Source organism: Leuresthes tenuis, unplaced genomic scaffold (assembly GCF_036924035.1).
Source record: "Leuresthes tenuis unplaced genomic scaffold, fLeuTen1.0.hap1 SCAF_21, whole genome shotgun sequence".
Lineage (NCBI taxonomy): Eukaryota > Metazoa > Chordata > Actinopteri > Atheriniformes > Atherinopsidae > Leuresthes > Leuresthes tenuis.
Genome location: NW_027325375.1, coordinates 27,020,259 through 27,034,359, shown reverse-complemented (window position 1 = coordinate 27,034,359; position 14,101 = coordinate 27,020,259). Strand labels below are relative to the sequence as shown.

The following is a 14,101-nucleotide window of genomic DNA, read 5'->3' as shown; positions in this document are numbered from 1 at the left end:
ACTGGCAGTGCATTAACAATTATCAGTAGTTAATATGAAGGGACAGAATGTTAGAAATTAGATCTAAATCACACAACTCTATTAGTTTTTCTCTGACTGGGGGATAAATCGGCCTAAAATCAATACCTCTGAGAGGTGTGTTGCACCTCAAAAACCACACTAAGGGGGAGAAACTTTGCTTGCTTCATGGAAATAGAATATTGCATCTTTTGTATATGTATTTGATCCTTAAAGCAGATGTCAATATGGCAGTTTAGTTAAATAACCCCTAATGAAAAGAGAAATAATCAAACAAGGAACTTTTTCCACACATTAACTCAATATAAAGTCTGACGTACCGATGTTCGAAGACACGCACAGCATTAGATTAATCTGACACTGTGGAGAAGAAACTCAAGATGAAAAACACAAGCACTTGAAAACATATCACTTTTAAAAAAGAGAGAAATCTGCCCAGGATAATAAATAGGTTGGAGTCACACAGATTGCAAAGATTATATGTTGCCGTCATGTAAACAGAGATAAACTCGCACACACACACACTAACATACTGCATTATGCAATCTGTGGCTGTAAAGAAACTGAATAAACTGTCTTTGTGCAGCACTTGGTCAACTTTTATTTCCAGAGATAAGTGAGCAAAAACTACGTGTCTTTTTGAATGAGTGTGTCTTGTGCCTTTCGGTTAAAGCAAACACACTTCTGTGTGCCTATTAAGACGTATAAAGGTTTCAACGTGTCAGCTCTATTCACATATCAGCTCGGCATTAAACAAGGCCTGAGCCAAAGTAGACAAGGCACAAGCATGTGGCAAAATGTCAATTATTTCCAGGGATGGGTTCGTCTCGAAAACACATACTGAAATTCAAATGGATGAATGCATAAAATACTTGAATAACTCACAGCAACCTAAACAATGAAAGATTAAATATTTCTTTCTGCTTCGTTTAAAAAAATGTCAAAAACCCATCAAAGTCTTTCGGCTTAAATTCCAAATACACATGGATCCATTTAAATAGATTGTTCTGACAGTTTGATTTCTTTTTTAAACATGTATATCCTCTTATTCGGCAAAGTGAGTTGACAGCTGGAGGACTTGCTGGTAGATGACTTAATGCAATTAACTCATTACCTCAGCATGCCTATTTTGTGTTGAGGTTGTATCATATTCACACAAAGTTCTAATCAAATCAAAATCGAAGCTGTTTTAAATGCATTTCTGGCTTTTTTCCCCGACACAGTATCAGCAACTATCATCTGCCCACTTATGAGACAGATAGCTTGCAAAGGTTTAGGATTTTGCTTCTAAGCTAAACAAATTATGTGCAAATTTTCTGGGTGCATGCTATTATCCTCTGTGCAATCACAAGATGAAAATGAGAAACTGGAAAGTCCACACATCAGCTCACCAAAAGATGTTAAGTGACACTAATTTGGTCAGACCACTTCAGTGGATTTAATGAAATACAATTGTTGCAAGGAAAATATCCACGCCAGTTGGCCTCAGTGTGCGTGTGTGTGCCAATGAGAGGGAGCATTAACATATTCCTGTCTTCCCAGCGCAGCTGCCTTCACCAAAGGTGTTCAAAACTCTGAATGGAAACAAAAAAATAAGTAATTTCCCACATCATATTTACAGAAGCTAATTATTCCAGCAGAACTCAAGACATGCCGTACTGTAATGACAAACTGTTTCCTGCCCACATCATTTTATTTTGGTGGCCAACTCGTCTTTAAAAAAAAAGGGATGACTGCTTCTTGGTGGCTTTTACAATGTGTGTTCAGCTGGAAGAGACTGATGCTGGGCTGGCAGCGGGCTTATCAAATACAAGTTGAGGCAACACTCTGGGAGGCAAGACGAAGAGAAGGATAAAATCTATGCTTCTGCTCAACTAACCATCAAACCTAATTACCTGTGGATAGGACTTATGGGCCACATGTTGGGTTCAAAGTTTCCTGATCAGGAAGTGGCCTGGAAGGGAGCTCTGGCGTCTTTGTGTGTAAACACGTGTGTGTGTGTGCTTGTGAGCTTGGTCAATGTGTCTGTGACCAAAAGATTAAGCTGAAAGACAAGACTTGGTGCAGGATCTTGGCTCTCTGCCATTAGTTCAATCAAGCAGACTTATTTAGCTTTTAGACAATTCGACCAGAACCCTGAGATACCACTTGGGGAAATAAGCTCAAGATTATTCATAGCATGGCAGCTAAGATAGCGGTCTGTCACTCTCTAGCATTGTGTGCACTCACTCACTCACTGCATTATTCATTTCTAAGGAGTAGGCTCACGGTTTAGCAAACAAAGACATACAAAGACATAAAGGCATTAAAATCACAGCAAATCAAACCTAGAGGTCAGCAGAGCCAAGGGAGATGGATGGCAGCATAATGACACGGGTACAAACACAGTGCAAACAACATTAATGAAAATGTTGAGCCTTGTGAATTAAACTAGGTCTAAAACACAAGTACAACCTCAACCTGAACCTATAACCAAAGTAAGTGCTTTATAACAAGCAGAAAAATGTCTCGAGTGATTAGCTCGATACATCACTGACGAGTGCTAACGTTATATTAAATATAGCCTTGCCCTTAGCCAAGAATCTTCTGCATTCTTTTATATTCTAACTGGATAAATACACGGCGTATGAAAACACTTAAATAAATAATATTCATGACACAAAATATCCCATCATTCTCTCCATCCCTGTCATTTTCTTACCGTGTCTCATAGAAATGGCAGCGAAACCAATCTACTGCTAATTAAACTGATCTGTTGATGACATGTGACAAATAGAACATTTTCCCACAACACGGCTCTTTTCAGTGACTTCTTGGTAAGTTTGATGTTTACCTACAGTTGTTGCTGCTGCTTGGTAAGGATGCGAATATTTAAAAAGGGTCACCGAAAAATTCATAAACCAACTTATAGAACAATAGAACAAGTCTGATCCCAAGTGAATCTTTACACCTGCTGGACAAAGCAAGGTTAGACGTTTGGCCTTGTTTATATTCTTTGTGCTAATCTAATCTGGAATGTTGGCTGTTGCTTTATATCGAGTAGACAGACATCAATCCTCTTATCTAACTCTCCACAAGAAAGTAAATTAGTCTGTTTCGCAAATGCTAAACGATTTCTTCAAGGAGAATTTAATTCACCTAAAATGTTGCTGACAAGAGACTGTCAAATCTTTGTTCAGTCACGCTTCATTTCCTCTGCACAATGTCGTTCCATAAAAGTGATGCACAGAAGTGTGCACAGTGCACATTGCATCAAATGAGAATGAGCTTTTGTTGAACCCTAGGCGCTACATGCTACTCTGCTCATTTCCAGTTCTATATATTTATGTTGGGACTTCACTACAGAGTTGTCTTTGCATTAATCACGGTTAAAAAAAATCCCCTGTTCATTGTTGCCTTCTGTGCAGCCCCTAAGGTTTCTTAAGCCTAAATGCTCACTTTTGTTTGTCTGGCTAAATCCTGGAAGCCTGCAGAGGTGCAGCGCCCAGTGCTTGTCTGCACTGCCTAATTCTCTTCCTTGTGTGCTAATGAAATAAGTAACAATTTATTTTCCTTGCTTCGAAATGGGCTCTTGTTAATTCTATCTGTACACGTTTGAGGCTGAAATCCAGTGCATGTTGAGAGTGGACGGCAGGAACATCTGCAGCAAAGATTAAAGCAGGAGACCTTTGTTTAGTAAATGTTATGTTAATCTACTGCTCATTGTGTGACATAATGAAGGTCTGAGTCTTTGATGTGTACACACATATAGAACAACTTCCCCTGCCTGGTATTTCATGTAGCTTATTCAGCAGTGGATGTGTTGGTTAAAATCAAATGCTAAATGGACTTGTCACACATCTTTGTCTAACTGACGTCAAATTTTGCAATTACATCCACATCCCTGGTCTGCAGAGAGGTGGATGCAATTATAGTGGACCACAAAAGTCCACTGCAATGATTTGGTTCAGTTTGAGGATGCTGATATGGTTTTACACTCTCAGCAGCTGGCAAAAATGTTATCACAGGCCGTCTCTTGGGAAAGTCTCCAGGCCTTTTGATTCGTAAACATATACATTTGAAATCCATCCATCGCCTTTTATAAAGCTTAAGCCACATTCCAAGTATTTGGTTGTGTTAATTGCTGGACAAATGGGCAACGGACACGCCATAATATTTGTCTCCGATGTAAAATACATTTTTTTAATGGCCAAAATAATTAATAATAAAGATATTACTGCAAAATTACTGATGATAACATAAGAAGAAACTAAAAATACAAGTTTACAGATGTGGAGGGAATTTGTAACTATAAGTGGAAAAGAAAAAAAACAACTTAATGAAAAATTAAACAAGACAAAGACCAAGCATCTGCCATCGTGGAAAATCACTATATCAATATTCCATTACTTAAATATCAGAGGAGAACCTTCTATTTTCTCTATTAAATGTCTAAATTTAGGCACCTCTAGCAGCAGAAGTCACAAAACAAAGTAAAGATTCTGCATCAACCCTGAACTGTGGTGGCGTTAAAACATGAAGACCAGTGTTTGGTTTGGGCTTTCTGGGCTACTGTAGTGACACGGCAGAAAGGTGATAAACGGCTTGTTCTACAACAAAGAAAACATAACAGAGACTTTCAAACAATTCTACCCCAATGAAAACATAGTTGTGACATTTGCATTTCGGAAGAAAAGAAGAAAAAGACACTAATTTTAATCAATAACGAAGAGAAAATATTCAGTACAACTGAGTAAATGTTCTTGGTAAAGCTATGTAAACACCTATATATGCAGTTTCACACCTCATCTTCATCTTACACGCAGTAAAGGAGGACAGAGTTAACAAACAAATGAACTGACACTCACCTCCCTGTAACTCAAGCCCTCTCCTCAATCCAAGAAGGAGGGTTTAAGCCTTTTAAGATTTAGAAAGCTATATTTCAGAGAACATTGCAAGGCTGTAGTGATAACAATCTTATCACAGGTCCAAACTGAACCATTAAATAATCAGGATAATAGCTGCTGCCAAAGGATGAATCACAATAACTTTGGTGATCCAGTGACTTCCCCCTGGAGCCATGATAAGATTGATGGTTCTAAGTTAAAGTATCCTGAAAACTAATGAATGGGTTTGGCTGGAATGGTTTCCCACAAAATCTGATCAACAGATCAGCTGACGCAGACATTTTTCCTAATGATTTTTTTTTTATGATCCCCTTACTATTAATCTATCAACCTTTCAGTCATAACTTCAAATTATCCACAACAGCTTGTCAACGTTGTCACAGTGAAAATATCAATGCTGACATTAGCATTTAGTTTACAGCCTCAAGTCAGTCTCATCAACCTGCCAGCAGCCAGTCAACTCTTCCTGTTTTAGCAATAATGGCATAATTACTACAACCATGGGCTAATCTCCAAGAATGAAAGAATAGATCCTTCCGAGAAGGATCCGTATAAGAGAAAAGGACGTGTAAGGTAGAAAACTATAACCACTGCATCAGCATCTTTTATTGACAGTACATCTTTTTTTGCAGTTACTCCGTTTTGTTTGGCATTCTTGCTGTGCTCCAGATAAATAGCACCGGGTGTAATGAGGCTGTCAGTACCAATGTTGAATGTTACAATTGTATCATAAGAAAACCTCACAAGCAATTTCTGAGCACTGCATTCAGAATAGTGGATGGCTTTGGGCCTTAAACCTAGACAACCGACCACTCTCGCCACACAGGCATGAGCAGTAGGTGTTTTAGATAAGTGAAACCTTTAAGACGTCATTAGCCCTTCACATCGAGCCCCAGCACAATGTGTACATTTCCATGTAAGAACATTTTTATTCTGTGATCTCAAGAAGGCAACGCGTAGGAGGAATGAGCTGGAGCTGCCTGTGGACCTGGTCAAACTGCAGTAGGTGGCTTTGGAGAAGCACAAGCAAAGAGCCACTTGAAGTCAGCACTTACATTGAATACACATGGCGCTACAAACATAAGTGTTGTGGGATGTCAGACAGCATAAGCCCACTGACAGCCATGCTTTCCTTACCATCTTTTAATGAGATGGGTTAAGTCTCATTTCGCAAAAGTTAAAACGATCTGATTTCTGCGTGTTCTCAGACATTTTTTAGACTATTTTCTCTGTTGTTTATTTAGACTGCAAATAATGACAAAAGCTTCACCGATGCATGGAATCTTTCATCAAGAGTAAGGGATGGAAATGACGACAGTTGGTGCAAAGTTGCATCAAATTTCACGTTATTAAAGGAAAAAAGAAAACTGTTTCAGTCCACCGCCTAAAATGTGAATAAAGCATCAGAGTTAAAGGTCAAACTTGAGTATTTCTATTCACAATGCCTTCTGTTTAGGCAACAGGGATAAATCCATCCAGGGACAGCACAAATGCCCTTAACAAATGTCACAAAATCTATAAAGCTCTGTGTGCATGAGCTCAGATGTTGGGTGAGCATTTTGCGTGGTCATCATTTAAGCTGTGTGAAATGCCTTTTGTCCAGGTGGTGCTGACTTGAGGTTTCACACTCACTGGTTTCCTTCACTGAAGGTTTGTGAGGCATCGACAACCTTCTGTTAGAATAAATGCCAAATAACGAGGGGTGGGAGTGTTCAAAGGTAGATCTGTTCCTTATAAGCCCATCAAATGAGCATTTCTCTTACGAGGCTGTGACGTGCCCAGCTATCTTTTTATTTTTCTAAATCTAAATTCCAATCTTAGGAACACACAAAGCATATTTCCAAAGACATTACATACCTACTGAGGTAAAACACTTCTTGGAATCTCAGTGGTGCTCTCCCACATAAGATTCCCTAAGGACTCGACTGCAATTTGCAAAGCCGAGGTGTCCACCTCCACACCAGCCTGATGGCGAGACTGCTGCAAATTACTCATGACACTTCCTCTGATGACATTTTTAAAACTGCTTCCCCGTTGAATGGCATCTCAGCGCCCCCCCCTCCTACCATCTATCCACCACCACCATCAAACCTCTACCCCAACACACACATTAATTCGGCCGTCTCGTCGTGTCACAATAGCACAGCAGAGATTGCTGCCTCCTGCCTTCACCTGATTGACCCCTTTGAGCAGGTGCTGGATCTGATCCAATCACAGTCAATCTTCTTTAAACATTTCATTCTTTAAGCAGAACAGGGGCTCAAAATTCCATCACTCAATGACCCGATCAGTCACCGATAACACAATCAAGCCAATCCCAGCTTATCCCGAGGGAGCCATTTCAGGAGGGACAGCTGGGAGATGAGACTACAGACATACAGAAAGGTGTCAATCTCCTTTGATCCACAGCTCTTCGTGAGCCGCCTATACTGCACAGGACCGTATTGTTGAGGAAGATCACCTGATATTTTTCTGATCGGCAAAAGTCAAAACTCTGTTTCATCCTATGCCAAACGTCCGATTCTTTCAGTGAACATTCAGCCATCTGCAGTAAAGACAACAGGCTTTAACATTTGTGCATTCATACAGTTCAGTCTCTCACACAAAGATGAACACAGAGGGGAAAAAAAAAAGGTACCAGGTCTAAAATAGACCTCAATTCTTCAGTAGCCATTTAAAAGCCACTCTATTGGAAATGTTGCTGGGCTAGTGGGCAAATAAAGGTCAAGGGGGATATGAAACAGTTTGTCTAACAGGCCACTTCCCCCTCTGTGTCCCTGCAGCACCACAGTCATATCCACATTCATAGCCTATTCATTTATATTGCATTGCCCTTCTCACTGCTAGTCTCAGTCACTAACTACAAGTGACTGCAATGAGATTGAAGCCTCTGGCTAAATTTCCACAACAAGGCACATGCTCCATCATTGTTGCTCTGATCACTCCTTATAATCACTGGAACCAGACTATATCCTCAGCTGATTGGGTGAGTCACAGCAGAGAGGAAACAATCACAGAATGTCAGCAGATGATGGACACAGACATTGGAGTAGTAGTGGTCACTGCGAGCCACCATGTAAATTGCATGCAAATGTGCACCTGCACCAGCCGAGGAAGTGAAATGAAGGACTGTGGTCGCCTGATTAGGCTCCTTTTTCCCTTGTCTAAAGTGTATTTTTCTGCACTCATCATCCATATTTGCCATTTCAGACATTGAGCGTGTTGAACATGTGAACAAGTCAAAGTGCACCCTTACAGGATCTATTTTAAGCCACATGTAGTGTGTTTGAGTTGTTTGAAAAAGCTTAATGCAACCCAAGGTTAAATTTAGGTGTGCAATCAAACGGATAAGACAGGAATGATGAGATCAATGATTAGAGGTGATTTGTAATCTCTGCAAAGTGATTCAAATGCACTCTCTAAAGACAACATTCAAGAGTATGTTTCACTGATACTAATTGTCATCAAGGCTGCTTTTTTTCCAGCTCTTTCTTTTCTTTGTATACCTGAAAACCTTCACTAAGGTGCCAGGGCAGGTATGCAAAATTAATTAATGCGGTTTTCACAGACGGTCACACAGAGTTATTTTTTCCACCATTTGCAAAATATAAGGGCTTGCAAAATGTCAGCCGTGGTATTAGATTACCAGAGCCCCAGAACAAATTTTGTGCACTCTCTTCCTAATGCTTTTATCATTTCAGTTCTTACCCTTATCTGCTTCATCTCTGTGAAAGTATGAGAGAAGCATGCTGCTAGTTACCTCCTAAAGTGTGAAGCACTACAGAAAAAGCACAGGGCAGCTGTAGGCTGAGACAAGACACACTGTGTGCAATGACAATGATCTTTTTCCAGCTCACTCATCCTTCCAGTGTCCTCCAATAGATGTCATCACTCTTTCAGTCACATCTCCAGACTGACATTTCTTTTCCCTTCGCTATACACCATTTCTTCATTGTTTTCATAACCTATGTGTCTACCTTTATTCATTCTGGGCCCAGTGGCAGTGAACTGGTTAAGCGCCTCCTCCCACTCAGCTCCACCTCCAGGATCTGGCTCTAGACCAGTGGAGCATGAGAACCAGAACTGCCTGGACATAAAGGGATGATTGTGGCAGCCCAGTGACATGGAAGCAAGTAGCTCTGATGAAACTAAAAAGTCAGCTTCAGGCTCAGTCAAGCCAATGGACAGGAGAGCAGAAACCGAGTCGGTGAGCTGTAGTTGTATCAGCTAAGGCAAATAAGGGAACTATGAGAGGACTTAAAGCTGATTACCATAAACCAATGAGGAAGCATTAGCCACCACAGCTAATTAGGCTTTTAACAGTGGGGAGAGCTGTTTTCATGCCTGGGCAGGGCTCTGCTGGTACATCACATCCAAATGTATAAGGTGCCATCACACCCTCTCCCATCTTTAATCAAGCTCTTGCCTCAGTGGAAAATTTTGGAATAGTGGCTGTTTGTTAATGAACGTTTCATTTTTGGAGCATAAGAAATGCAAAAAAGTAATAACAATACACGTATGAGTACAAGATATAACGTTCCTATTTCCACAAAGCACTGCATTTCTGACCACAACATGTTATATACCTGGTAAGCTGTTCCTTCGATGAAAGCTTTGTAATTTAAAGCTACATATTGAATTATTGTGGCAGCTGAGTAGAGTCTCAGATTAGTACTAAAGTAACAATGTTTCTACTGACAATCTACCACAAAAAGAAAGCAAATATTCCTCTTTTTTTAATTGTTAATTGTTGTAATAGTGGTAGTTCAGCTACATTTCTGCAGGCTCACTTTCAGACTGTGGACTCAGGCTTGAAATAACTTTTAATCATCAAATTAAGCATAAACTTATCTTTATAACAATAAGAGGAAGACTGCTCCAGCTTCCATTTTTCACTATGCTAAACACAGACAAAAGAAAATGTAGCCTTGGCAAAGTTAAATGCATTAACATGCTGACAAATAAATCCGTGGAGCAGCTAGAAAGGCTTTATATGGGGAAAAAAATAAATAAATAAAAATCAAATGAATATTGATAACTAGGGTTACCATTGTCGTTTCTTACGCTTTTTTAAGTCTACACAAAGACACATACTAGCACAAACAGCCCACTGATTAATTTGACTTTACTGCAATGCAGAAATAGCAGCAGCCTCCAGTTAAGAGTCCTTGAATATAAAGGGAAGCCGGCCAGTACTGATAAGATTGTCTCATCTGGCTTGCGGGGCTGAAGTGACGTGTGCTGCCCAGGAAAAAAAATGGAAAGCAGGATGTGGCTACTATTAGGCAGGTAATGGGATCCATCTGAGATGCATTAGAATCAGTCAAACACAACCACACTTCAGCTCCGTTCAAATGACTGCCACAATCACCTAAAACACACACTTTCCACATTTACTGTAGGTGACAAAAAAAAAAAAAGAGTGTGTCTGGCTTTGGAGCAGCTTCTCTGAAGTTGTGCCAGGCTCAGGTATGTGCTCTTTCCTAATCGTGACGGCTGGGAGAGAGGCAGAGGGAGTGATGTGCACGAGAGCTGTCAGCCTCTCTCCACAACAAATGCACCGTCTCCCCCTGACAGAATGGAGACAGAGAGGAAGGACCGAAGTGGGAGGGAGGCGAGGTGTGGAGGTCACAGACAGAACCTGTGACCCAATTGTGGCCACACCAGCTGTTTCTCCTCCACTGCCTCCCAACCACTGCTATCTCTGCAGACCACATCCAGCTAATTGGCCCATGCTGCCTAACCTATACACACAGATGCTGTACACCTAACTTACTAAATAATATAAGTGAAATGGCTTGTTCGCAGGAAGGAGGAACATTTTCTGGTGCCTTAAGCTGTAGTTGTGTGATGATTGATAAGTGCTTCAAAACAGACTTCCCAGAAATATAAATGACTAGCTGCCTTGCCTCCATGCTGGCTAATGTCCCCCTTGACATGCACATGGGCTGACAGACAGAAAGACAGACTGATGGCTGTCTGACAGACTGACATGCATACTGCCACCAAGATTCTGTGAAGGGCAAACTGAATTAATTGGTTTCTCCTTCTGTGGATAAGCCTTCCGAGCGGTGTGTATGTGGCGATAATGGTAGGTTGCACTGACAGACAGGTTATTTAATAAATCCTAGGATGTGTAAAGGCAGAAAGGAAGGACACACAAAACACAGAAAACCTCTTTTTGTACTGTATTTCGTCTGTCATTGCCCACAATATCTGCTGTGATTGTCTTTTTGCAGAAGACACTCAAACCCCCTTACACACACATACACACACACCCCTAATCACCCAACCACATAAATACGCTTAATCGCCGTCACACTCCCGCATGGCAAGAGCAGTAAAGCTAACACATCCAAGCACCGCAAGTAGGCTATGAAAGCACATACAGAAACATGCACACAAGCTTGCTCAATCAGTCTGATTTGTTTGTTTCCTCCTAAGCATTTGAGGATTCCTCAAGGAGGAAAAAACTTTGTATAATCAAGTCAATTATGTCATTCAATCAAGTCAAAAATCATTTCGAGTCCTTTCTCACATCCATTGATTGCAAAGTCATGCTGAATATTTGCTTGCTTTGTTTTATTGTGCAAATAAGCCATCTTTATTTGGAACGGCAGACATGGCCGCAGTGAGGTCTTTGATGCTCATCCACAGAAGATGAGCAAAACAAAGTCCTTCACCTTGCTCATTTTCAGTCAGGAAAATATCACTGTGCTTTCTAGAGCAGAGCTGGCTGCATACTGTCTCCGAACAAAAGAAGGAATGTTTCTATTAATTTATAAGAGCTCTTTCGTCTCCTTCAGGAGATGGTACATTATGTGCCTGTGAAAAATCCATCCTCACCAAAATTGTTTAAACTCAAGGTCAAGCGTCGATGTTCCACAGAGTGGATCAGCTGAAGGTGACCTTGACTGATGTGGAATAAGACATAAGGGAAATGGATCTCTGCTTAGTGTGGGGAAATTATCTGTGAAATGCTGCCACTGTATCAAAGCCTGTTTGTGTCTGTGCACATGCCTGAGAGATGTGCATGTGTCTGCTGTGCGTCTGTCCTTGCCTGAAAGGGTGTGCATATATGCCTCACTCAGCTGGGGGGGAATGGTCATAAGAGCAGCATGTAGAAACTGAAGCAGTTTCTGCAGCAGCAAGCGGCTAAATATGAGCCTCTGTTATATGAAGTGAGGGTGTTGTTCTTTCAGAAAACACAAAAATAATGTCACAACATCAGAACTATAGCTCAGATTTCTTTGCCAAGCTATATTAGATTCTGATGTCATGCTGTGGGTTGGTCATGGCAGCTGGTTGTCATTGCTTGTTTGCTTTGTAGACAAAATGTATGTTCTTGACCAGGCATGGCAGGCTGTGTGAAGCTGCTGCCACATTTTCAGCTGTTTGCCTGTCACAATTTGTCTTATTTATCTTATTGTGAGAGAGGACCCAAACTGAGACTTGTGGCTTCTACTAAGGGTAAAAAACCTGGTATTGTTTTATAGCCCGAGATGTAGAACATGCAGCTGGATTTACGAGAGATGCTCTACACAGGCTGCAGACTAGGAATAGGTATCAGAAACTTGTGCTAAATTGAAGCAATTTCACAAAGGTCAATACCAAAGTATTGAAAACCTCTAGAACAAGTGTCACTGTGGACAACGTAAATTCATTCTAACCTTGGCTAATGATGAGGAAGCAGCCGGTGTCACGTTATTACGTCAACTGAGATTACGTTTATATTCTGTGCTCTTTGGTTATGGCCAAAAGTTCTCAAATGTGGGCTCATTTAACCAGCAGTAATCTAAACGCAGCCAATCCACACGAGGATGTTCCGTGTCAGAGAGTAGCGTCATAGACTGCTTTATCAAAGCATCAGCTGCTACATCCAGACTGCAGTCACCTGGCCCCCTTTCAGCTGCAATTTATCAAAGAAAATGTGCAACTGTCCTGGCCTCATCACACCAAGGTAACACTAGTATTCATTATGAAAACAGCATTAATCTTAAGGACATCTCATTTCTATTCCTAAATTATCACCCAAAACATCCATTAACAGCTAAATCTTCATAGTATAAAGCTGAATTCAGATGCCCAAACAGCAGAATGTGTCTGCAAATTTCATTCCTACAGTTGAGTAGAGTTGGTTCGGGTTTGCCCCGTACAGAAGTAATTAGCATATTCAGCCTGTATTTATTCCACTATCAATAAAATCCTAAAAATAAGCAGTAATCAAGCAACTGTTTTTTTGATATCTAAATGATGACACTAAACACAACACAGAGCGCAGTGAAGTGCTTAAATGTGACTGTGACAACACAATGCAGGTAGTAACAAAATCAGTCTTACCTTCCCAAACTGTTCAAAATACTGCTTCACATCTTCCACTACTGTATTGGCTGACAAGCCACCCACAAATATTTTCTTTGTTCTTGTGACCATCTGGAAGGAAAAGGGCGAGAGGAGAAGATGAGTGACAAGTCTTCAAAATGCACTGCACAACTTCTTTAATGAAGCACCAAACAGTGAGCAGCCCTGTGGTGATAGAAAGGAGTGAAGACGGGAATGCATAGTCACACAATGACGTCTTTTAAAACACTGCTGCATGTTGCTAATGTTACTACCGAGCAAGGCAGCAGGGAAAAAACATCACAGCTCTGTGAATTTCATGTCACTCCTGACATTTACATTGGAAGCCATTATCAAAAGTGACTGTCAGAATTAAAGATGTCCATTTCAGCCACAAAAGTTTCTGTTTATCTTTACAAAACTAAAAATGTTAAAGAAAAAAAAAAAAAACGGGAATAATTTATGGACTTTCAAAAAACAATTAATGAGTGCTGGAAGATGGAACCAGAGTGCATTAAAGGCTCATTTAGTTTCAAATGGCAAGAATATTAAGGATTATTACCCACAGCATCAAAAAGGGCACAAACATCTGCTGCAGAGCACATGCTAAAATTAGGAGGGCAATTTCTGAGGGAAATACACCAGCCTGAGCGTAGAATCTGGGAGGGAATATTTCTTTAGTTGCACACGCGGCTCAATTAAAAATTTATCACAGAGCAAATGAAATTAAGAGAAATGCTGACAGTTTTAATAAACACACCGCTACCTTACAATCAGACCTCAATAACGGGGGTTGGCAAAGGTGCTGATTTTCTTTGCTGAAGAACAATTCTGAACATTTTAATTAGGCTTTATTA

The 14,101-nt window shown here is 40.5% G+C and overlaps 1 protein-coding gene across 10 annotated transcripts in view; it reads right to left on the bottom strand.

Annotated features, from left to right (window-relative positions):
* The window catches only part of LOC140280413 (RNA-binding protein Musashi homolog 2), a 226,969-nt gene that overhangs the window by 140,874 nt on the left and 71,994 nt on the right, over window positions 1-14,101 (bottom strand). For 9 of the 10 annotated variants that reach the window (XM_072375749.1, XM_072375744.1, XM_072375743.1 and 6 more), the window contains one exon: window positions 13,245-13,337. The exons of the other annotated variant lie outside the window; for it this stretch is intronic. In XM_072375749.1, the coding sequence (XP_072231850.1) occupies window positions 13,245-13,337 (93 nt within the window). The remainder of the gene's footprint in view (window positions 1-13,244; window positions 13,338-14,101) is intronic. 10 annotated transcript variants of the gene reach the window in all.